The sequence below is a fragment of the Oxyura jamaicensis genome, chromosome 13 (assembly GCF_011077185.1).
Source record: "Oxyura jamaicensis isolate SHBP4307 breed ruddy duck chromosome 13, BPBGC_Ojam_1.0, whole genome shotgun sequence".
NCBI lineage: Eukaryota > Metazoa > Chordata > Aves > Anseriformes > Anatidae > Oxyura > Oxyura jamaicensis.
Genome location: NC_048905.1, coordinates 4,973,048 through 4,999,506, shown reverse-complemented (window position 1 = coordinate 4,999,506; position 26,459 = coordinate 4,973,048). Strand labels below are relative to the sequence as shown.

The 26,459-nt window shown below is 34.2% G+C and overlaps 2 protein-coding genes across 4 annotated transcripts in view; one reads left to right on the top strand and one right to left on the bottom strand.

Annotated features, from left to right (window-relative positions):
- Positions 1–26,459, bottom strand: part of DOCK2 (dedicator of cytokinesis 2) — a 188,221-nt gene that overhangs the window by 90,712 nt on the left and 71,050 nt on the right. The window contains exon 27 of the mRNA XM_035338697.1: positions 23,432–23,527. Coding sequence (XP_035194588.1) covers positions 23,432–23,527 — 96 coding nt within the window. The remainder of the gene's footprint in view (positions 1–23,431; positions 23,528–26,459) is intronic.
- On the top strand, positions 8,443–24,690 carry INSYN2B (inhibitory synaptic factor family member 2B). Of its 3 annotated transcripts, XR_004754402.1 has the most exons (5): positions 8,443–10,071; positions 12,633–12,707; positions 16,315–16,535; positions 17,513–17,537; positions 24,679–24,690. XR_004754402.1 is itself a non-coding variant. In XM_035338698.1 (4 exons), exons 1-4 carry the CDS (start codon positions 8,681–8,683, stop codon positions 18,759–18,761), a joined length of 1,662 nt encoding a protein of 553 aa, XP_035194589.1. In that variant the 5' UTR covers positions 8,443–8,680; the 3' UTR covers positions 18,762–18,992. The 3 variants fall into 3 exon arrangements, 2 of the variants coding, with proteins under 2 accessions (XP_035194589.1, XP_035194590.1); XM_035338698.1 differs by lacking the exons at positions 17,513–17,537; positions 24,679–24,690 and adding an exon at positions 18,723–18,992 and having other exon boundaries at positions 16,315–16,471; XM_035338699.1 differs by lacking the exon at positions 24,679–24,690 and having other exon boundaries at positions 16,315–18,992.

Below are 26,459 nucleotides of genomic sequence, written 5' to 3'. Positions count from 1 at the left end.
ATCATAAAAGTAAAATATTGTTAAATCAAACATACTTCGGCTAAAGGACAACAGATGGGAAACGCTTGAAAGTTATGACTACTTCAAAGAGAGAAACACAAAAAGTTAGTATTATGCAAAACAGAAAAACATTAAAGAATGACACGATAGACCTATCTGACAGTCAAGTATTCTAGGAAATTTATTCATGAGAGAATAAATCTCCCTATGGAATTCATGAAAAAAAAAAATCATATTGAGACCCTCTTTATTCTATGCAATTCCCTTCTGTCAATATGCAACAACAATTAAGCCGCTTTGGATCTGCCTAACTTCTGAGATTAAAATGTGTGATATCATGGAGTAAAATACCTTAGATGACCTAACAGTGTCTGTAGGTAGCCTTCTGATTGTGCAAAGAGATTGTACTCTTACAGAATGAAATCAGGCCGTTTGTTTAAATAACAAAGCTAGAAGATCCTTGAAGCACCTGAAAGCACCACTGAAGTCTATCAGAAGATCAAACAAAATAATAAAAAGAAGGAACCAAAGATGCCCCTATCTGGAAAGTATTGCTCAGCAATGTAGTATTGGTAAGAATTTCACTGCAGAATGCAAACAAATTAAAGCAGCTGAAATTCACGACAGTATTAGACTTAACTATGGCCATTAAATTTAATAACCATTAAATATAGTTTGACTGCTAATTATATATCTGTTTCAAGGAATATAATTGGTGTAACATGTAACTGCAAAGTGTGATGTGTTTTCATCTGTATTTTGACATTTTTTTTATTTTTGAAAACCAATAAAAAAATCTCAGATATGACAGAAACTGTCTAATAGGAAATTTCCAGCAAATTCTGGAGTAAAGCTTTCCAACAGAGTTGTTATACCAGACCTGAACAGCACCCTATGTAGCTCAGTGGCTAAGAGGTTATATCTGAAGTGATATATTTCAGTTTGATTACTGGATCAAAGGTCCATGAAAAGTCATTTAGGAAACAAAAAAAAGTTTAAATTACTAAGATATGTTTAATTCATTAGTAGCAAGAAATCCTAATCAGTTTGTATCCCCTTTTACTACACTGTGTGCAAATTAGGGTACTGCTCTTTGCTTAAAAAGATCAAAAGCCATCATTTGACTATAGTCATCATGTAAGTTGTATGATGCAATTGGTTGTAGGAAACTTAAAACTACTTTTTCCCTGCTTTCTTTTCCCTAAGTAAAAGCACTGCATTTTTAATGCGAATCCGTACTGACACATAGTTGCAGCTGCAGCTTTACGTCAGTATCCTAATATGACAGGGTCAATTAAATATTAACAAGCCCCTTAAACAAAGTGTTATATAGAAAGAAAATGCCTCTGTGGCTTCATACACTTTCAAAAAATTTTAGTATTCATGTGGGTACATTTTGCACAAAATGCAGTACTATAAACTGCTGATGTGCTAGGTCTGTTCTGGTCTGACTTCTACATGAAACAACTGGATGGAAATATCCTTTCTAAACCTTAAACGGGTCTAAGCGGAAACATGACAATGAGGTGCTTACCTGAGCCAACAGGTCCCTTCACCACACCATGTGCAAGTCACAGCTCCAGCTGTATGTACACAAGAACTTTCTGACATTTAGCAAATAAGCAAACCTCCAAGTGCTCTGTAAAAACACTATCGCCTCAAAGCCTATACAATGCCTCTTCTAACAGATGACAAGATTCAGACAGGCAGAGAGGATGAAAATGAACACATCAATCCTAAGCCTCAAGCACATTTCCCATATTTCAAGAATGCATGTGGTGCAAGGAGGGGTACTTCAAACACGGAAAAAAAAATATCAAAAGCAGTAGTATTTCTGAGTGCTTGTGCCAGGGACTGAGATAAATGAAATCACATTTCTTTGTGGATACAAAATCTTGTATCATTCATAATTGGGAAAAATTACACTAAAATCTGATGATGCTGTCTGTTTTCAAATTAATTGGCTTTTTTTTTTCCCCCAGTGTGATTTCCAGAGAAAGATATAAGAGGCCTACATAATGTCTTTCTATTATTCTATTCCAGACTCTCAAAATCTCCTAGTAACCTGATGCTACTATAAAAGAGGCTGCTATAAACATGAAGGCTACCTTAAATTAAAGGTGAAACTCTCAAAAATAATTCTGCAGCCCGCTGGACTGTGATGAATTTGTTTCTGGCTTTACTGAATATAAAAATACTATTAAAAATAAACAGGACTAAAAACTCCATTGGGGTTTGTGTTATAAAAATTTAAGTTGTTCATTAAAAATCATCCTAGAATGACTAACAACAATTGTTGCTTTAGATGTTACCTTTGAGAGAACACTAAACAAAGAAAAAATTGAACAACAGTAAGAATTTTGAAAGGTAAATAACCAATAAATTACACTACACTTTTAGATTTTAAAAATTACTTCCTTTTGGATAGAGTATTTTTCATCCAGCCTTAAGGTTTACATTTCAAAAAGAAAAACATGTAGCAAGCTGTCTTGTATTTTTGCCCAACACATATCTTTTAAAACTTACTCTGCACTGAAAAGAAGAGAGAAAGAGCATCTAAACATGACTCAGCTCTGAGGAAGGAGTGGAGAACAAAGTCAACTTCACACCAGTGTTTACGATTATGCGTGGGGATAAGGGGAAACCAATGCAGTTCAGCTTAGGATATATTATGACAAAAGGGCAATAAAAAGTGAGAAATTTTTATCATCATCCAACCCCAATAATTTAAAATCCATCTCTAGCTCCTCATACTACTTGCTGCTATGTGTTTCAACTTAATCTGCAGAGATTTCAGAAGTACTGTCTGGCTCATCCTTAACATCTGTCATGATTTTGGAGAAAAAGACAAACACCAGTCATATATATATATATATATATTTATATATACATATATATAAAGACTAAATTAAACTGCTTGGCCAATACCTATTGTTGAAGTTCACAACACAACAAAATGGAAAGTGAGCATGACACCAACTGACATCCAAACCAATGTACAAAAATTGTGAATTCATGTCACTGATAAAAACTCCACTTCAGACACTGATTTTTCTTTTTGAAAGGAAGAAGAAGAAGAAGAAAAAAAAAAAAAAGACCACAAACCAACAGAGTATCTTTCTTCCAAGATACAGAACTGTGATAAAGTCAAAATTTCTTGTGATGGAATACAGCATTAGCATATTTAGAGTTAGGGCCAAGCTTTGTTATGACTAGTAAAATTAGTCATCAGAATTCTCTCTAATCTCTGAGCTCTTCACTGTTTTCAGAAATCTCAAAGATGTAAGAAAGTTGCATTTGAAAAAAATCCTCCATCCTGTTGAGTCTTGAATCCAGGTATTAACAAGCAAGTTCGGATCTGGCTAAAACACAAGCAGTGTTTTGTTCAGCAAATAGTTTGAGAGTGCAGGGAAGATTTTCGACACTTGGAACATGTTTTTTACACAACACAAAGTAAATAAATCAAGATTAATCTTTAAAACAAACATATCTATCTAGTTGTATTTATAGAAAGCAGTCATTATGCAAGATAAAATGAAATAAATCAGACGTAACAAAGCTACCTCATCTGAATATGTTATCTTACAGCCATTACAGCTCTACCAAATATATTTTATCTATAATGCTTAAAGTCATGTTGTTTATAGATAGATTATCTCAGAGTGGAAAAAAAACCTTGAGTGAATAAGGAAGTTTAAAGTGCTGATGCTCAAAAGTACAAGGTAAATTACAGTGGTCATGTTCTTGCTGAAAGCCCTCACGAAATGCTATTAGCATAGTGCTTTGCTTATTTCTTAAGTGCTTGGCCAGATTTATTTTCCAAGAAACACTAGCTTTAGCATGTGCACACAAGAAAAGCAGAATACTACAAATGCAACACACTGTCACTACCAAGAAAAAACATTTTTATAAAGCAGACTAGTAAAATGGAATATCAAGATGTCAAACTACAACTAAATGAATCTGAAAAACAGATCAAATATTTAACTTTCATCAAACTGCAGCTGCGATTCAGTCAGAAGGGCAGAACCACAACAAATACACCTGTACTCCTGCAAAATTACTACTGCCCTTCACTACATGCTTTTTCAATTTATGCAGTTTCCTACAATCTCCACTCATCCTTAAAAACTGCATCCCTCTACACATAGCTTCGGTTATTAACCTAAAATACAAACCAAAACAGATGTTTGACTTTCAAAGGGAGAGAGGAAAGGAAAGATTGAAGAAAAATTATAAGAAAAATATAACTATTTCTTGTGGTCATTCTCTGCCTGGCTGACTAACTAAGCTGTCTGTGCACTTCTAAATACTCAGAAACAATTCTGAGGTTAGAAAATTAGTTTAACAATCACTGTTCAGAAGTACGTGCACAAAGCAGACTTTAAAAATCAAAATTTGCTTTAATGGTAAAATAACCATAAAAAATAATTAATGAAATTAATGATATCTCTAGTCAGATTCATATACTCGAGTCTTGAAGAGCATGAAATATGCACCATATTAGTAGCAGTGTTTAATCATAAGCATTAACCGTCAAACACTTGGTAGGTCACTTGCTTCAGCAACCACTGAATGAAGAGACTGGAACAAATCCACTGTGCTAATTAAGCAAAATAACCATGGCACAAGGCTTTCCTGAAGATTGATGAGCAGCTGCCCACAGAAAGAAAGGGAAGGAAGAGGCTGGATGCAGGGTCATGGAACCTTGGCAGAAATTCAACTCCAGTAAATTTATCTTACCAAAACTGTTACTATTATTACAACAGATAAATTTAAGACTGGCATTTTTTTATTTTTATGAGTGACATAATTAATACATTAAAGGAATTTCTATAAAATAGATCATTAGAATTCTTCATACTTCAGTCAATGCAAAATAACGAGCAAAACAAAACCTATAAATATTCGTACCAGAAAAGTACAAGAGATTAAATGCTGGGTTTGGGACAATGTTATTTAAACATTTTAACTGGAAATGTTACATTGACTTAGAAGACAAAGACACCTGTAATTTATTGAAGTTAACAACTTTGGGTTTTAAACCCAAATATTTTAGCACTGCTATCTATATATATTTCAACTTTTTAATACGAACAACAGCATTGAAACTCTCATTATAACAATCCATATTAACCCCAGATGAGTGGATATAAAGGTAACAGAAATCGTACAGAATTAAATGCGCAATTTGCAGATTAAGAAGGCAATAATCTAGCTCACGTGCCTTCTATAGCCAAAGTAGAGAGCTCTTATAAAAACCTTACAGGCTTTCTACTTTTATTTAAAGTAGGATTAGCCCCTACCTGAATTTAATTGGGTAACTGTAACTTTAAAGTAGTCCATTTGCCTGGAGCATAGCAGCTGTGATGGGAAGCAGGGAATGCTACTGCATTATTTGGATAAATTCTCAAATTAAACTGTAAAAAGCCTCCAGTAATTACTGAACAATATGAGAATTCGTAACTTGGCACAGGAACTTTATTTGCAAAAACTACTTGACTTGTTTATTGTGTGTACTTGTTTACAGTGAACAAGCAGTACAGTGATTTAAGCTACTTGATAATTAATGTACATAATTGTTTCCTGTTACCTTATGGAACATTTTTCTCTGCATTGAAATAACCTGATATTCTCATTTTCTTCTAAAGCTTAATAATAGAATAGCATATTATTACTTTGCTAAAATTACTTCACCAGAAAGTTACATAAGACTATATGAACTTGCTATACCCTGTAATACTACACATCACATAAATTCCTCTAAGTTAAATATAGTAAAGTTTGTGCAATGCTTAAAAACAACAAAAAAAGTACACTAAGGTAATACAAGCAGTCATGGTAATTAAATCACCAGTTGAACAGTGCCTTAAATTAAGGCCATGCAGGGAAATAAGCCCCAGTCTTAAGAATCTCTGTAATTCTGTAATCATAAAAGCAAATCCTATCGGATTATTAAAAATCCTAAGTATATTTCCCATATTTTGCACAAATTTACCTCTTACCTATTACCTCTTACCTATTACCTCTTTACCTCTTTACCCTATTCTCTTCTGTTCCATCAGACAATTTTAGATTTAGCAGTCTAGCACTATTTGTTGCATATTCTGAATGTGGGCCCAAACTATTGTAGAGTAATGTAGGTAGGAGAAACCACATTTGAAGCTAAGTTTATAACACAGATTATTTGGGTGAGGAACAGCAACTACATCTGGAGTGAAAAAGTCTTGACTAAAACACATGCAATTTAAATGCACATAATTTGAACAAAAGTACATATGGTATATACTCACCTCCATGTCCTAACTCAGAAAGTCATTATGAGTCTAAATGTATAACAAGGATTGCCAACAAAATTCTATCAAAGTAACAAATGTTAAGATGAAAATCTTGAAGTAACAAGATTACTTTTGGCCTATGTGATTCCTAGTTATATGTGAAGCAGTCTTCTTTTTTTTTTTTTTTTTTTTTTTTCCTACTCTCTTGCCTTTATAATTTCTTACTTCACCCCTAAAACATTGTAAGTTAATTAGTGATGCATTGTTACATGCCTTTCCCATGCCATGTTGTGCCACATATCAGTCAACTGCTCAAGGGTTCATATTCCAAGAAGTAAACAATACTGCACAACCCTTGAGTCAGTGAAACGTGCCACTGCTCAGCCTGCTACAGGGTGAACTGCCTAGTTTAAAGGAATCATCTATGTTACACTTGAGCACAAACTTATGAAAGACATATAATCAACGCAGGAGATGTGGTCATAATCTGCATTTGGAGTGACAATTCACTACCACTTCAAGCTTCACTAATAATACTATTTTTACGTAACAAATACATAGAACTTAAAAGTAGTCAGTGCTCATTATACCTTAACCTATGAATACTGTGTCTTTGTGGCAAACTAAGCTTCATAATTGAAATGGCAACTGTGACAATTGGGTCAAAGCTTTATTTGTGGGACACAGAAAAGATTAGTGGTTGTATTACAATTGAGAAAGACTAAAATATTTGCAAGTTAAATTTTGATAACAGTCGGCTCATAATAAGATGTTCAACTTGACTTCTATGCTTCCTAATTATATTTTGTATGCAATACATCGTCATTATGAATATATAATAGATCTGATTTTTTCTCAGAGCCATAAGTCTAAATGGTCACTCAAAATGTTTGACATTTTCTTTTTTATGAGCTGTGGACCAGAAGTGACAAACCACAGTTTTAGAGTCCTGTTTCTTCCATGCAAATCGAGTAAAATGCTTTTCATGCCTGTGCAGCTGATTTCAGTCCTGATCACCACAAACTGGATACTGTGTGGAAAAGATTTCATGTCCCAACAGGAAGTTCCATTTGCATTAATCTCATTTTAAAACATCAGAGTAACTTATTTTCCCTTAAGCAAGAATCTGCTCAAATATGAACACAAGAAATGAGCAACTAAAAATAATAATAAAAAAATGCTGTTTAAATCTTGAAACCAAATTAAATACTAATATTTTTATTTTGCACTTCTTGTATATTTCATACATAACAAGACTTACTAGACATTTGTCAATTCTGAAACAAGACTTAAATCTTAAAATCTAGATTTGGCCCTAGATTCAAACCTACATATGAGTACTGTTGACAACAAATAAAAAAAAAATATTACTCTGAATGTTTTCTTTCCATTTTTGGTTGTTTTATGACATTTCATGTGAGGAAAATTTAAGGTGCTCCAAATGTTATAGGGAAAAAAAAAAAAAAAAAAAAAAATGTTTTTATACCAGTATCTCACTGCCAAACTTACAAAACCACTGGCAATTAAGAGTTGTTAGAGATAGTAGAAGAAAATTACAACATTTGGTAGTTTGTTCATCTACAACTGTTGTCTTCTTACTTTCAGGCAACATTTCATGTTAATGTGCATTTGCTGGTTATTCACACTGGACCACTCTTCAGATGTCAAAGTACTTGCAGAACTTTCCCAAATGACACAGTCCCTTGGATGCAGTTGGCTTCATACTTGCATGAACGGAAGTATCAACCACACAAAATAATGTCTCTCAGTGAACCCTGCTGGATATTGGTTTTGCTTGGTCAGAAGTGGTTGCATTTTGTTTAACTGTTTGGAAAGATGAGTTGAATCTGCAACATTAAAACAAGCCTGAAGAAAAATTCTTTCTAAAGAAAGCATTTCAGTTTGGTATTAATGGATATAATTCCATCAGTAAAACTATGCATCAGAAATGAAAGTGCCCCAAAAAGTTATAAAGCCTTTTAGTTAGACAATATGCACGTAAGACATATGTGACTGACATAAAAAAGCTTCATCACTGATGGAGATCTGACTGTAAAGCAAGAGCCATCAGGAAAGCCATAGACTCAAACTGACCTTTAAATTAGTTACCTATAAGCATAATTGTCTGCTGCAATTTTGTAATACAAGAAGAATTATGTTTGCTTCACAACACAAGGATTTCTGGATTCTCCAGCTACAAAAAATATTTCCTTAATTTTGATATTTATTATCTTTTTCTAGTGTTTGGATTGATCAGCAATTAAACTTTAAAGAGTATCCCTAAAGAGAACATGTCAGCTAAATGGGTATATAACAACAACGACAAGAACGAAAGGCTTAGCTTCTTCATTAGTAAGATACTCATTTCCATCTAAGAAACACAGTCATAAAACAGAGCTCAAATGACAAATGAAATGGGTCGCAAAGAAACACATTATTTGCAGACTTTAAACTGTGATTCGGTGGCCCAGCAAAATATGAAAATGCGCCCAGTGTTGCTGAAGAGGAACAGTCTGGATTCAGTCGATTTTATGAGACAGCCACACCACCGCAGAAGCAAATCTCAGCAAGTTCGTTTCAAAGATGATGGTATGAACACGAAGACAGCAGGTGTCACTGAACTGGGTACTAGTCCAGCCCAAGATATTTCATTAGTGACCAGAAATAGAGAAGTAGCTAGGCACCACAATTTTTTGCTACAATCTCCATCTTTTCCCAAGGCTCAGAAGGGGCTTCAAAATATTGCCATACAAACATCCCCTAGCCTCAGGAAACACTTCCCTGTTTTCAGAAGAAAAAAACTGGCAGTAAGCAAATCATTAACAGAAATGCCAACCGAGGCTGAAAATTGCATCCAAGCAAATGGCAATCTTTCTGAGCAAGACATTATGTCTTCAGACCTCTGTTATTTAAGAATAACCAATCATTTGGAAGATGGATTTAGGAATAGTAAGGTAGACGGTCAGTTAAGTCAAAGACCATCAGAAGCACAAAGAAACGGACCTATCCATACGGATGATTTCTCAGTAACAGAAAAGACAACTGTTTCTACACAGGTGCCTGAATACATTCATGTGAATTTTCCACAAAACAGCAATACTTCCATGGATGCACCAGACACAACTGTGAATTTAAGTAATTCATTGCATTCTTCTACTATCACAAATAGCAATGAGAACAATGAAAATAGCATGCTGTCATCTGATTCTGAAAAAATAAACCCTTGCCTAAGCCATTCCGCTAATTACAGTGAATGTAATCCTCATTCTGACTCTTGCGAAGGAGACAAAAGTGACTCTGAGCTGCTTGTAGTCAGCACAGATGCAAGCAGTCAGGAAACTACTCCATTATCACTTCCATCAAACCACAGCATATCTCCTTGTTCCCTCAGAGACCATCAACAGGCAGGAGAGCACAAAACAGGTTCCAGCTGTGTGACACTAACAAATGATGATCACGCAGTAATGTCATTGACCAGCAGTAATGCATCAAAATCTATTTCTTCGTGCAATACTGAAATTGAGAAAAATTCTACCCCGTCTGATGTTTCACAGTGCAACAGCTGTTTAGAAGGATTTCACATAAAGTCTTATCTGCCAAGGAATGAAACAAACCCACAAACCAACAAAGAGATCAGTGAAATAAATCAAATTCATCTGGCACATGGTGAACTATGTGCCCTACAAGGCAGGCTACAGTCTGTAGAGGAATCCTTGCTGTCGAACCAGGAGAAGATTAAAGTCCTTTTGAATGTAATTCAAGACCTTGAAAAATCCAGAGCCCTCAGTGAAGGGTACGGTGCATTTTAATATTCGTAATATATCAAAATCTGAAGTAGATATTATCATTCTTTTAACCTTTTTTACTGAAACATATTTCCCTGAAATATTCAAAGATGAGTTTACAAAGATGATCTCATTCAGTTTTTCAGGTATTTGGGACTCTACATAAAGGCAAGTCTCTTTACAGCTTGGCTTTAATTAACACTGCCTTTAGTAAATTCAGTGTGAGAGACAGTTTATTAACTCTTCGTTATTTAGATTTATGGTGTCAGATACAATGCTACCTATACACGAGAGCTGGCAGCTTCCATCTAGCTAAAATCTCTATGTACTGAAACAAAACCCAACAGTCTAATATACTAATGCAATATAACAAAACTACAGCAAGCCAGCTTTCTCTATCAAGGTCAGATACACATTTAGTGCCAAGAGTCTTATTGCTGAAATAGTTTATATCAGCAAAAACATGTTCTGTTCAATAAATTAGTCCTATTTTCATGAGCAAGCAAACATATTAGTGGCCAAAGCACATCTGCAGGCTGTTTTTGTTGGGGACTTCATTGTTAGTTACATTTCATGATAGCACACAGAATAGCTGCTTAAGGGGAATGCCTTTAGAATAAGAAAAGGCACAAAGCCAGGTTAATTTCACGATCTTCAGTGTATAAGGAAAGTTTTTCAGAAGGTGGAGATTAGTGCTTAAAAGGGGTTAAAACAATGAACATACAGCATGAAGATTCTGAGCAAGAAATCTTTTAGGAATCCTAGATTTTAGAAGGACCACTTTCTGTACTGTCATTAAGAATGCACAATCTGTATTTATTTTTAGTAAATTGCATCATGTCTATTAGCCAAAGCTGCAATGATTAGATATGTAACTTATTATGCATTATAAATAATAATCATAGTACCCATGTAAGTCACATCAGAAGACTGAAGAACCGAACCTTCATATGACAAAGTAGAATTTTAGATATTTTTATTCTCAAAAAAGATTTTTAAATGTCTTAATAGTGCTTTCCATAGCATTACTAGCAGTTCCAACTTGCAATAAATATATACAGGATACATTTTAAAGCTATCTTTCATGATAACCTAGTACTTTCATCAAGTAATTTTAATCTTTGGGAAAAACAGCAAATAAATCTTTCAAAGAACCAAGAGAAATCAAAGAGTTCATTTTTTTTCCCTTTCAAAACAAAACAAGACAAAACACTTTGAGGTCTAGGTTATCACACATTTAGTTTCATACATAGCACAACTAGCTGAGCGTACTGGGTCTGGCTGGGATGGTGTTTACTTTCCCCACAGCAGCCCCTACACTGCACAAACCACAACACTCAGGCACCCAGATTTAATCATCTATGCATAATTGGTTTGTGCATAAAACCAAAACCTTCATTTTAGCATCAAATCATGTGTATCAATACTATTTACTGACTCCAGTTAAGGAATACATCTGGTAATCTTCACTCCATTTTCTTGCACCAAGTTTGTAATAGCCTAGACACAACTGACAGAATCCACAAACAAACTGATAACAAAAAAGCAAAACTATACCAAAAAAAAAAAAAAAAAAAAAAAAGTTTACTTTAAAGTTTACTTTAAAGAACCACAAAGGGGGAAAAAATATCCAAGTAGGCTCAAGTGCAGGCAGTCTAGTTTAAGCAGTCTAGACTACTTTTTATACTACTGCCACCCAAATAGAGATCTTCAGGGAATAACATAAGAAAATACCTATTCCTTCCCGTATGTATATATGACATTAACACGTATGACAGCTTGGACAAGCTTCAATTAAGTTTGTGCGTCTAACCATTAAAAAGAAAAGCACACATTGAGCAATATCTGTACTCTGTTTCAGTACAGTTACCACATGGCTGAAAACAAAATTTCTGCCAAGTATCCTGAAGTTTCACACAGAGATTTCATGACCAAGTTCCATCCATTTTGCTAGAATCATCTAGCAACTACAGCAGCAAAACTCAACATCGCAAGTGTTTCTGGAGGTAGCACAACCTATGCGAAAAGTCTCCCCTTTAATTCTAGGAGCAAACAGAAAATTATCTTGGTACCACCTCATTTACTTTAATTCAAATAAAATTTATTTAATATAAATGTTATTGCATTCTTCAGATGTAAGGAGACTTCAGAGTGTTTCTAATACAAATCTCCCCATCTTACAACTTATTCACCTCTAGTCACCGTTAAGTCACTTGTTTTCTTAACGCTCTTCATTTGGTAACTGTTAATGTTAAAAGTCTGAATTGTTTTTACTCAAGTGAGAAAACATGAAAAGGGGAAAGAATGGAAAGCATATGGGTAGAAATCAAATTAATTCACTAAAAGCATACATATTCAAATACTTTAAAGTGAGTTTATAAGCAGCAGCAGCATGGTTAAGTGTGGGGGTTGGGTTTTGTAAAGCAAATGTATTACAAAATTTGGCACTGAATTTTTTAATAAGAATAATACAAATCATTAACAGAATTTTCTTTCTTCATGAGAGAATCACAGAGCTACATTAATTTATTTACAAGTACGCATTACATAAAACTACTGTCTGTTACAGGCGCAACTTTTTTCACACTGGTCAAGACCTCAACAACTGCAGCACCTGTCAGAACACCGCGTGTATCATTTACAGGTACCGCACTTCTTTGCACAATTTCCCATTGTCTGATTATCTCTGACAAATTTACAATACTGTGTTCTGTTCACAGCTATTAAAGGTCTATTATTACTAATAGAGTTTTTAACAAAAGACCAAGGGAATATGTGAAGGGTTGCTGTTTTAACCATTTTTCCCCCTCAAATACAGAATAATTAGAATTGGTGTTATCTGAAGTACTATACATCTGAGACCTCAAATAGGAATTTCCACCAATGTTTCGCAATGTTACTGTTACCACCATGCTTTGAAAACCTTTGAAGCAGCTCCTGATGAAGAAGTTCCCTGTTTGTTACATTTTTCAAGCTGAGATATCTGTAATAAATTTGGATTTTGGAAAAGATAAACACGCAATTCTACAAATGCCAGTAAGCTACAGCTACAGTTCATGTGTATGTGCCAAACAAAACAATAACCACCCAATAACCACACCCACAGTTCTCACTTCAGCAGATACTTTTCTTTCTTTCTTTCTTCCTCTCTCACAATATAAACAAAACAAAATAAATAAAAAAATGCTATACATATCACATTTTTATATGCTGTATTGTTTTAACATTTATTAAAAGGAACAAAAAATAATAATAATAATAATAAAAACTTAGTGGAAAACAAACTTGCCAGAAACAAGTGTTGGAGTTAGACATGACCCAGCATAATTATTGAATGAACTTGATTTGAAAGATCTCCTAGAAAATTTTTATCCCTTCAAAGATATTAATATGTTCTGAGGTTTTACATATATACATCTTTACATTTACAAAATAATAATAAAAAAGGGTAGGAGACTCTCTTTTACACTGAAAAGTTTCTCTTCATTTCAAAGAGTATGGCAGACCATTAGCTTTGCCAGCTTGTAAGTACTATGCCTTTAATTTTATTCTTTTTAAAATGGAAATAAGACATTGACTATATCCATATGAATGTGGTTTTCACACCATATTTTCTACTTAAGCCAAATCCATTAAACAGATTTATGTACTGGTTCTGTAAAGTCAGGGTTGGACAAAGCATTGGAAATTATCGCCCAACATATAACTCAATTGAGAACTGTCCTAAACCTCTGGTAATTAATTGAATATTTATTCTTCTCAAAGCACTTGACTTATCACAAATTAAATCGCACATCTCCTCTGAGATAAAAATTGCTTAGTCTTCTCCACAGTACATTGGTGACTGCAGGAAGTCACATGAATTATGCAAAACCATGGACTCAGTCTCCATAAAAAGGAAAACCTGGAACAATAAAGATTTCCTTTACTTAGTAACTGCCTCTGAACAACCACTGAACAATCTCTGACCCTTTACCACAGGGTATCTTTTCTCTTCAGAAGAAGAAACTAAGCTGCTTACCTTCCCTTTCAGTTTACCTAGTTCTAACACAGGAGAGGTTGTGAGCAAAAAGCACAAGTATTTGAAATAAAAAACAGAGGAAACAGACACTGATGCGCCTTTTGGTTTACTAGGTAGTTCTGGTGTTAAGGTTGCCTAGAGGTTTACATTGCAATAGTTAGCAGAATACAAATGAGAACACAGTTCCTGCTCTGAAGAATTACTAGTGTTAAGAGACAAAACAGAAGACAGCAAAGAAACTTAATTGTTTCCACTCTTACAGAGATATCCCACAAGAGGCAGTTACAAAAAGACTTCTGAGTAACTAATATTTGAAGTTCATTACAGATTCATTAGAAAACATTCTGAAGGAAGTAACTGTGCTCATCATTTTTTTTTTTTTTCTAGACAGACCCATGTAATTCCTGTTTTATATAGTCTAAAAGATCTGTGCATGTATTTTTTCTACCAAGGTAGCATCACTGTTGTCATTAAATGCAGAACTGTTTACCTTGCTCCCTCCTTTCCTGCTTTTCAAGAGCCTAAGTCAGTAGTGACTCAAACACAGCAGAATGTTGTGTTAGTGTCACTGAATCATCTGTATCATACACAGCCTGAGTCAATTAATACACTAATCTCGTATCATTCCAAGTGTTGATTACAATGGTTTCTGAAGGAATACAGAGCTCTTCAGCTTCACAGGAGAAGCAAATTCAGACCAGACTAAATTTACCTTTATCACCTAATCAGTAGGGTTATGTGAAGTGACTTGGGAATTGCAATCTAGATCCTACAACACGTATTTGTATTATAACAAACAAATAAATATAGCAAATTAAAACAAGCAGTTACATCAGAATACAAGGGGCAAGTATTAAATGGAGACTGAATTGATTTCTTGCCTCTAGAGACTTACCCCTCCAACATGAAATTTGAAACTTTGAAGAAAGGAACATGAACAGAGACACTCCTTAAGTATTAAAGGAGTATTTCTTCTCCAGTGTTACTGATTTATGACTACTGAGGAGTACTAACTTGCAGTTTTAGCCCTAAGAGGATAAAATTGAAGAGACACATAAAATTTGTTGTTTACATCACTTTCTTCTACTCCTTACATTTGTTATGTATTACTCCCTGTCTCAAGACCCTTAGCCAATTCTGCTAAATTAGAATAATTATATTGCTTTGTTTGATGACTTACTTTATTTAATTAAAAACAAAACAAAAACAAATACATTAATTGTTAGAGAAACAAGCTTCTAGTTAAATTTAACATATCGTTCAGCACTGGTTATGCATTTAGATATGCATACACATACCTACACACCTATACTGTGTTTTAAAAATATGTATGTTAACAAATTTTAGAGATTTCTCCTGCTCAGTACCCAAATCAGGATGAGAGCCTACATGTGACATCCCAGCATTCCCCTGATAGTGATTTTTTCCTCAAAAAACGCTTGTATTATGGAAACAAGCAAATAGATCCTTCCCACTCTCCACTCCTCCTGTAAAAACCTCCACTTCAGATAGTGCCAATACAAATCTCATTTACCTGACAAGAAAAGGTGGTTGAAATAAGGGATAGACACGCAGCATAGCTTCTTTTTTTTTGTTTGTTTGATTTTGCTTAACTGTACTGGTTGCATCAGACTTGTAATTTTCCACGTTGATTCTTTTGAATCTTTATTTCTGTGCACATACTTCCTCTTATTATCTTAGCTCTCATTTGACATCAATAAATTAGGACATTCCATACAGAAAATGAGAGTTGCCTTGTACTATCTACTTCCCTGTTAACTCATACCACCTATCTCAAAGACATGTCTTTTCTTAATTTCATATATATATTTTGGTCCCAAGTGAGATAAACTTCTCACGTTTAGCAAGTTAATTATATGAGTTTTGAATTCATGCCAAATATATGAGTGAATTAGATCACAGAATCAAAATCTAACCATTGAATAAAATGCATTGAGAGGTCATCCAAGTACATTTCACTTTTTCTCCCTTGATTTTTGGCCCATTTTTTGCACAATGCTGAAGTTCTTATATCACATAAAGAAAAGGGATTCCCTCAGAAAATATAAACAAATCAACTTACTTTCAAGGCAGCAACCTCTGCCTTTTAACCAGGCTTTGATATTGAATAATGCCAAGTTATTCTAAGAAGGTAGGCATCTTTTCCATGTGTTTTTTTTAAATAAGGAATTTCTCACTCACTAGCTTAAATCTCTTAATTTTCCTATAGTGTAGAATATGACTTCAGACAACAAGAAGGAAGATTTCATCAGATTTTGAAAAGACTGGAACATGAAGAACAAAATCCAGCTTCAGCTTCACCTCCAAAGCTATCATCTGATCATCCAGTTCCCGAGAAAAAGGAATTAGGAAGAAAAACAAAAAAGGTGAAAAAAAAATGTTTCTGGTGGATTTGACTTCCTTACAGATCTTAAATGGAAAAACTTTTTTTTAATATATATATACATTTCAAGAAGCACTGAAACAGAAATATGTTTGAGAGCACACACCTGAAAATATGGCTTTATGAATTCACAACACTAAAGAATGTTTGTTCCATAAATAAGAACTGAATTTACTTACATCATCTCACTGAATAAAGACACATGAAGAGACTATTTTTGAAAAGGAATTGTAAGATTTTCTCTTCTTTTTTCTTTTTTTCCTTTTTTCCAATTACACTTTCATATGCTGTAATAAAGACTTTTTTTTTTAAAAGAAGTTTAAATCTCAACTTTAAAAAGACAATGTTAGTCAAACCTACAGTCTTCATTTCCTATTTATAAGCAACGTGGACTAAAGGGAAAGAACTTTTAAGATCTTTAAACAAACTGCATAATCAAGAACAAGTCCAGGGGAATTTACCACAATGAAGAATTTCAGGTTGAAATGTTATTCTGTCCCTTTATTGGTTCATTTTAAAGGGCAATCATTTAGGAGTTTGTCATTTAATAGACTTCTCTGCATATAATCTTATATATATATATATATAAAGAAAACAACTCACTAATTCTAGTCTTAATTCCCTTCTCAAAGGAGGTCCAATTAGATGCGTTTGAATTTCAGGTATCTTCAAAGATGGAGAATTCAAAACATCCAAGGGCAACCTTTTCCAAAATTTGACCACCTCCACAATGAAAATGTTTTTCCCAACATTTGATCAGAATTTGAATTTATTACATCTTGCCCTATCCCAACACCCAATACCTTCAGCAAGAACTAGACAGACTTCAAGACCTCTCGCTCTCCTAAGCTTTCACTTCCTGAAGACTGAACAAACCCAATTTTTACAGCCTCTCTCCAGGTACCATACACTGCAGCCCACAGTCTGAGCACCCTGGTGGTCTCCCTCTGGACCATGCTCCAGTATGTTGATGCTGCACCCTGTGCCACTATACATTTAAGACCTGTACCACTATATCAAAATATTTTTATTTATTTATTTTTTTTCCCGTTAAGAAGAGTAAATGAGTTCACACTGGCCTACAAAATGCAAAATTGATTGTAAAAAATAATATTTGACAAAATAATCTGTACTGCATAAATTTTCTTAAAAGTGACTCTAGTTGATTAGTTCAAATGTTGCCATGGTATTCAATGGATTAACCCCTAGATCCTCCTTTTTTAAAACAAACTGTATTAGTTGTGCAATATTAGTTTAAAATACCTACACTTTTTGTATATTTCTGTGTTCCACCAGTTCTTAGGGTTAGCTAGATATTTGAAGACACCATTTGTCAGAAAAGACTAGAGATGACAAAAACTGGTAATCATTTACAAGTCAGTATGCTATGTTGCTGGTCTTAATTTCCCAAGGTTATAAAGTGTGACAGTTTTTTTTTTTTTTTAAAAAAAAATGTAAGTACAGTTAGTATGGAAATAACAGACACAAAATTATCAAAGGCTTTTAAGAAGGAAAGCTGTACATGAAATTTTACTAGCAAGAAGTATGCCTTTAGTGAGCCAGAAAAGCTCTTCAATAACAACTTCTGAATATAATAGAGATTAGAATTAAATTACATAAGAGCATGTCCTTACATCACACTCAAATACACATATCGCTTGGGCTGGCATTCCAACAGCATTCCTATTTTGCATTAGCGTAATTGATACACTGAAGGATCTATAGGTGTGCAAAGGTTTCTTGTGTATTAAAATATCATTTTAAGATGAATATCCTTCTGGCACAAAGGCATAATAATAAGTAATACCAACAGGAGTAATACTAACAAAATCAGTAATTATTATTTTTTCCTGTAGTGAGCTAATTTTCAATAACATATTATTGTATGAAAGACGTCTTTTTGTCTTTCTCCTTGTCAAATAATAAGCATGAAAAAAAACAAAACTCATTTTAAGCTACCTGATTTTGTTTTGGCTTTCATAAATATGAGGCCTTTAATAAAGACATCAAGAAATCCAAATTACTGAATAGTATTTTGGTTTGCTACATAACACCAATCAATTTCTGTAGTCAGTAAAACTATACAAGTAAGAAAATATCCTATTTAATTTAAGAAAGTCCATCCAAAAGTTCTAAGTAAGGCTCTATGGCTTTCTCATAATCTGAACAAACAGCAATACTTCTGAAAAACTGAAATATACTTATTTAAATGGTTACTGTTTTTTATATTTTACTGTCTGATCTTGGAATTCAGATCTGTACACAGTTGTTAATCCTTAACGAAAAGAATATGAACGGAACTCCTCCATCATCTGGCTTACAGAGGCTTTGACTACCAGGAACAAAATAAATAAATAAATAAAAAATACAGCTTAACCAAAAATGAAGTAAAAGTATGCCAGAAGTTATTCATACAAAAGAATAAGTATCAAAATTTCACAATAAAACCAAACATACCAAATGCAAGAATTTTTTGTAGCCAGTCTTCTCCACATTATGTCACATAAAACAGGCTTTCTACATAAAATTTTGAAGACATTGGAGCACAAGGCTGTTTGTTACATTAAAAAGTAACAGTAGGAAGACATCAGCCATAATATGTATTCAGCCACTGTAAGAGGGTAAGATTGCCGAGCTGGTTTATGTTTTGCTTAAATTGAACATAGATATATGTTTGTCCTAGCACCATAAAATACATTAAAAATTATATATTCATAAGTCATAACTGGAGCATCTAAATTATGTGAAAATGTAATGTGCAAATGTTGATTCTTATTTCACAGAATCACAGAATAGTCTAGGTTGGAAGAGACCTCCAAGATCACCTAGTCCAACCTCTGACCCAACACTAACAAGCCCTCCACTAAACCATATCCCTAAGCTCTACATCTAAACGTCTTTTAAAGACCTCCAGGGATGGTGACTCAACCACTTCCTTGGGCAGCCTATTCCAGTGACTAACAACCCATTCAGTAAAGAAGTTCTTCCTAATATCCAACCTAAACCTCCCCTGGTTTCTATTTAGAATATGTCAATAATGAATTATTAATTGATATACTTAATAAAAGTTACAAAATAGGCACTACACAACTGTATGATGTCAGGATTAGAAAACCAATTTAAATGGACAGATAATGAGCAAATAATGGTACCGCCTAAAATAATTTTTCTGAATTAGAAAATTATATTGAAATGCCTGAAACTAGCTCCCTAAGTAAAAATTAAATGTTAAAAAATGCATATGAACACTCTTAGAACAGAAAAAACATCTTGAAAAAAAAAACTACTTGATAGCCCTTAAACACAAAACACCATAGGCTTCTCTGAAAAACAGATATTTGACAACTATAATGTGCTATTTATAAAATATTGTATAGGACATAGGCTGATTCCATAAAAAAATGAATTTCAAATAAAGTAATTTTAGATTATTCTGACTTTCTTTAAAAGTACAGAATGTATGAGTAGAATAATGATTGCTGTCATGTATCAGCAGGTCATGCAAGGTTCACTGTAGCTCTTCTGAAAAAGTCACAATACTTAGCAATTATGCTATCTTAGATACAGAACATCTTCATAAAAGAAATGTGTTACAAAATTATAAATTAAGTTATTTAGATTTTATTGTGCAATAAAATGAGCTTTTTCTTAAATTTCAGGAGTTGATTAACAACAAACAATATTGAGATTACAATGGAAGTGAATAATTAATTGTTCTTTAGAAAGGAAAAATAACTGTGAAATGAGTAATTGGTTCTTTCATGAAATCATTCTGCAGTTTTAATGGTAGAGAAAGTGTCTCAATCTGAACACTGAATAAAATAAAGTTTTTAGCTAGTCTATCTGAATATGTTGAATTTTCCAACTGTGTCAACTCCTCAAAGTGGTTCCTCCGGTCATTATTTCCCCAAGTGGTATAGCTTTTGCAAAAGTATCCCATCTAGAGTATCTCTGGTTAACAGCACACAAGCTTTTCACATTTTTCTATCTTTTTTTTTTTTTTTTTTTTTAAAAAAAAAAAAAAATATTCTGATTTTCCCTCAAAATACTAGTTGTCGTTTATGTCCAGAAAGATAACTTTTATTCTTGTCTATAGCTGAAAAATAATAAATAAGAATCTCCACCTGGTATCTTTACAGCAAAGTCATGACTTGTACAATATTTTATACTGATACTGTCAAACAACTTTTCTGCATGGCATACCTACATCCTCTTGACCATGTTTAACTGACAACGTGAACAAAATCCAGTTTGGGAGTACCAAAGGAGACCTTTAAGAAGTGTATTGTGCATTTACAGTATTTTTGGTTACATAAACAAGATGGTACAGAACACAACTAATTCCCTATTCTACATACTACTATACATTTTACTTTTATAATTACTGAAGTAGGACTTGACTGAAACACTGTCTTTTAACTAAAAGTCTAAGTTCTTGTAGAGATTCAGATCATAAAGAGCTAATCTCACAAAAATAATCTTGTCCTTACTTATTACAAGTTTAGAAGCACTTCAAGAACAGAGGGTTTTTGTTTCTTTGTTTTACTAGTGGAAATAACCAAGACACTGTTACAGCCTTTAGTTGCCAGAACATCACAATGAAACCTTCAGTGACGTTTACGTCTTCTCTGCAATAGCTACAGATAGCCAAATTACTTTGCCATTCCCACCTTCTCCTGAAGAGATCATGTCCTTCTTAGCCTGACCCTTTCCAGTAATTACACTGACAAAGCTTGCAGCATGTTGTTACCAGCTGAGCACAAGGCAGAGTCTTCCCCTAGGTTCAAACGGCATTGTAGCAAGCTAACATCAAGGCAACTGTAAGCCTAAAACCCTTAACTTCCTCTCTGCTAACAACCTAGAAGATTATGAAAATCTCATCCCTGCCAGAAGGCAGTACACTCAGGCAAATTGAATCCAGTCCTGTAATCAGCCGCAGAACATTTAAACTCCCAAAGAATTTGAGGTCTTTTAAACTGTAACCATTGTTCTCGATATTAGCAAGATTGTATTAGCATTGTTTTTCACACAATAAACACTATTTTCAAATTGTGGAAAATTACACAGCAGAAAATTAAAACACTTGCAATATTCAGAAACATAGCAACAGATCAAAGAATCTAGAGCAGCCTTCTGTTCCCTGAGAGTTGTGGTCCAATTTGAAACGTTGCTCTGATCCATACAACATCAGGTCCAAGTTAATACGAAAACCAAGAGACTGACTGCAGCTATTCCATGTCCCACCTTTATTTGCAGAGCTTGAGCAGCAGAGCTTTGCAGAAACTTGAGCTCACCTAAGCATTCTGCAGAAAGCCATGCTTCTGGACTGTTTAAGTTTTGCCATTTCGAGAGCTTTTGAAGATAATGTGCAAAATTAAGAGAAGTAGTACACAGAACATGACATGAGCTTGTTTTACTTGTTTTTGTTTATGAATGTAGAAGAATAATTTGCTCATTACAATTTCTTCATATGTAAAATATTGTCCTGTTGAGAGGTCTTGCCTCAGCTCCAGAAATCTACTTGTAAATTTTGCTTCAAAAAATCTCTATAATGCCCAATACACACATACACACAGATGATGAGCATTATTAACATTCAGACATCCAAATTTCAAAAGTCATGATGGATTTGACCTTTTTAAATAAAACACCTGAACAGATCACAGGAGAAAAAACAAAACAAAAAACAAACAAAAAAACACAGCAACAACAAAAACACATTTAATCTGACTGTAAGCAGCTTGTTGGGTACTGTTTCATAGCAATTAAGATACTTATTATTGGATTAAGAAAAGTTTCATTTTGCTTCCTCATTTACTGTTCACAGTATCCAGAAATACTCCTTAGCAGATTGTTTACATCTTCCATACAACTCTTATGACACTTTCTTTGTAAGTACAGAAAGCATTTTCAAATGCTGTAGATAACTGATAAGCTCACTGCATCTTCATTCAAAACCTCTTCATGCTATGACCACACATACACACGACAGAATTGCACAACCCCAGACAAGAAGTCTGATGCACAGGTAATAATAGTTCTGAAACTTGCAGATCTACTACTAGTGTATTTCAAGCAACCATTGGCAAGTAACTCCTCTGAAGTATGCAGTTATTAGGAGGCTGATTATTTGCAGACAATCACGCTCTGACTGGCTCAAAACTTATTTTAATTTTCCAGAACAAGGCAATACCATACCCTTCCAAAGACATGCAATGTACTTCTTGTGGCTGAAACAATCAAGTAAATGCTGTTCGTGATTTTACAGAGTAATGCAGTTCTCTAAGACTAAAATATAATGCCCATTTTCTCTTAAGTGCACAGTTTGAGGGACAAGTTCCGTAGTTCCTACTAAACACAAAAGGCTTGTGTTCTCAGAAAGAGTCCAAGTCAAGAGAAGTGTTTGTGAGATAACATACTTAAATCTGAATAAATTGCATAATCTTTCCTTGAATCTAACTTTCAAGCCACAGCATAACCACAAAAATCTTGGGCACGTGCTCGCTTCAAGCATATGCCCAGAAGTTTCCCCTGTGTGCATCAACTTCCTCCTACAGAAACAGCCAAGAATGGCAATTGTTCCACAAGCAACTCAAGCTCACTGAAAAAGTAAAAGATGTGGAAAAACTATAAGAAATAGAGCAACCAATTCAATTATTTATATAAGACAGCAATTAACTTTAGATGTAGGGGGTTTTGTTTGCTTGCATTTTGTTTTTATTAGTTGTTGTTGTTTTATATAGCACAAATCTCACTTGCTGTTCAACTAAACATTGAAAAACACTACAGCAGCACAGTCGAATGAAAAAAGAGTAAAGCTCCTAATTTAAAATCTATAAATGTGCACAAGCAAGGTCTCTGAAAATACTGCATTTGCATTTTTACAGGATAACTATGAAATGAGTCTCAAAGTACTAAAAATATACTTTAAAATATTACTCACAATTAAGGGATCATCTCGTCTCATTGTAATAACAGTTCTGTTCACCGTGCGTAATAACTGTACCATTATTTCTTGAATATGGTGATAAGTTGATGCCTGTAAATGAAAAAATGTATTTTTTGTATTAAATCTTTATCTCTTGTAAAAGACAAAAAAAAAAAAATATTTCCATGTTGAAAACTGTTTAATTTAACCACCCTATTGAAAGAACAATACTAATTCTTCTTGCTTGCACTGCTCATTTATTCCAGTAATTTCCAGTTGGCACAAACTGGTTTTAGTTCTATGCGTCCCATACCTGCTTTTTGTTTCAGATCAACACTGCCCATCTCTCAGTCAAGGAACTTGTGTGTTTTCCCAGTAGATAGCCTATGACTTAATAGCAACACCCTGGCAGCGGATGACTGAGGTGAATTGAACCACAGCTCTCCACATCTGTCAGTGGTCCTCAGCATTGTTTAGACCTGAATAACATTCTTAGCTTGAGGTCAGAAAGTATATAATTATTAGTAGAAAATGCTATCTTCATTTCACTTTGCAGCTCTGTGAGGACACAAACAGAAAGTGGTCTGATCTTTGTGCCTACTGCCAAATTACTAGTCAGTTGTGTCAACTGAGACTACATTAGAGACCCATCTGGTGTCAGCTCCATGTTTTGAGTGAACTTTGCAGCCCAACGGAAATAATCACCAACTTGGTTCAAATGATTGGTACTACTGGCATGTTGCCTGGAAAAGGATATTAGATGATTTATTTTAAAACATTGAGTAGGGGAGTGCAGCCTTATACCTACCAAGTTAACTGCACTTACTCTGCTCAAGAGGCAACTTTAGAAATTAGCATGCAATATAACTGAGGAAAGAAAAGCTCTAAAGAAATTTCTGTTCAAACAAATAAAAAGTTAGCATACCCCAAACAAGGCACCTCTTTTAACATAATGTGTAGCCCAGATGGACAGTCACAGAGGCCATGGGGATTTCTAAGCAATATGTAAAGTGGCTGAGCTCCAATACCACCCCAGGAGAAACTGCCTTTGAATCTATGTAACACGACTTTCCTCATACCTAGAAACAGGACTAAATGGGGACAGTAAATATATTGTGTCCCTTCACTGTGACTCATTCAAGCCAGTCACAGCATTTAAAAAGTTTCTAGACAGTATAAATAATCAATGTATTCACAAAAATAATAATAATAATAATAATAATATTTTTTTCTCCATTTAAACATTCCTGGTACAGTCCTAGATTTACGAAAAGGACTACACCTGACAGTTGCTGCACAGAAGGTACATTTGTTGCAGTGCATTCACAAGGACACTTTCTTTTCCACCTCCTCTCCTTCCCAATACCCCACACTGTGAGCTTTAAGGTTTATGCCAATCAAATAATAAATGTTAAAGTCATACAATATGTTGGGGCTATGTATTTTAAATGCTTTGGACATATCAGAGTGAAATTAAAACCTACAGTGCATTTCTCCCCAGATCAACTCTAAAAATTAATCAAACATTCTTCTTGTCTCTGTTGGCTTTAAAATTATTATTTATCTGAAAAAAAAAAAAAAAAAATCTGAGATAAAATTGCACTTTTGCCCAGTAAAACATTGCTGCTTGCTGTTAGGAAAAAAAAAAAAAAAAAAAAAAATCAACGAAAATCTTTTATCCTCTGTGTTGCACAAAAATAGACTTGGTCAGACCATCTCAGAGTCAACATCTTGGGCTCATGAGTAATCTGACACTAGCAGGTATAAAACCAAGTTATTTACAGAGTTTGCAACGTGAAACTACCTTCTCTTTCTGTAAGATCTCACACTGAGCTGTGCCACTGATCTCGTATAGTTATGTATTACATACACTAAAACAGGAACCAGCATATGTCAACAGGTTTTGAAGACCAAGTAGGAGGGTGCTAGGAGCCACAATTTTATTTCAAGACAAGCATCTACAACATGCAGTGAGCTCTAACTTTAAAGTCACTGAAGCAACATAGCTTAGTCCTCCTGATGAAATGTATCAGCACAGTTGATCTCTAAATAGCAAAAGGAAAATCCAGCCTTGAGGCTGGGTTATTGAACAGTTGGCAGCCCTTGGCATCAGAGTATCTTCAAAGCGTTTCATTTTTTTTTGTATTTACTTTTTTAATACAGTTAAAAAGCAGTTTGAAACATTCTCTGTATAACAGTATAAGTTGTATTGGACTAACACGCCACACAAACTACTTTTACCATCTCAAGTATTTCTCTTTCTGAAGACTGTATTAATGCATTACAAATGCATTTAGCTGGATCCCAGATTCTTCACTACTGTTTCACAGTATGACCATGCAACTGAGAATAAGGGGCAGAGCACAAATGGCAAGAAATATAGAGAAGGATGTCAACTCACAAGAAGCTGGAAAAAAGCAAGCAGACAGACCGTACGTAACAAGAGTGAGGAAGAAAATAAACCACAGGAAAGAAAAATGCCACCAAGGTGCATGAAATGGTGTCATTTCTTGGACTGGGAAACACAGATAAGATTTGACCTTACCCCTGCCTTTAGAGCCTGAACACCACCACCTCGTCAAATCCTGCTCTTCCACTGGAAACACTAATGAAAACTACTTAAAAAAATACTCTATTCCATTTAAGTATGGTCATTATCAGAATTTATACATTGTCTACTTTACAAATACAACTTACACTTATTGAAAAAAATGGAGAAAATTAGTAAAAAATGGAGGAAAGTTATATATAGTTATATAACTAAACTATAAATTATACGATAACTTTAGTATACAGACATGGAGATGTTTGAAAGCTGTGCAATGAAAACCATTTTCTTGGTACAAGTACTTGCTGTTTTCAGCGATATTTCATCTTTCTGTCAACAGCATCCTGTTTGTTCTTTGAACTTGAATGCTTTCCATACTCAACTAGCATTGTTCTGTTTATATCACAACATAACTTCCAGGAAATAATTAGGTTGTGTTTAACTACACTCTGGATAAGTTTTTGATGCATCATCAAAGCCTCCACTTGATGAATG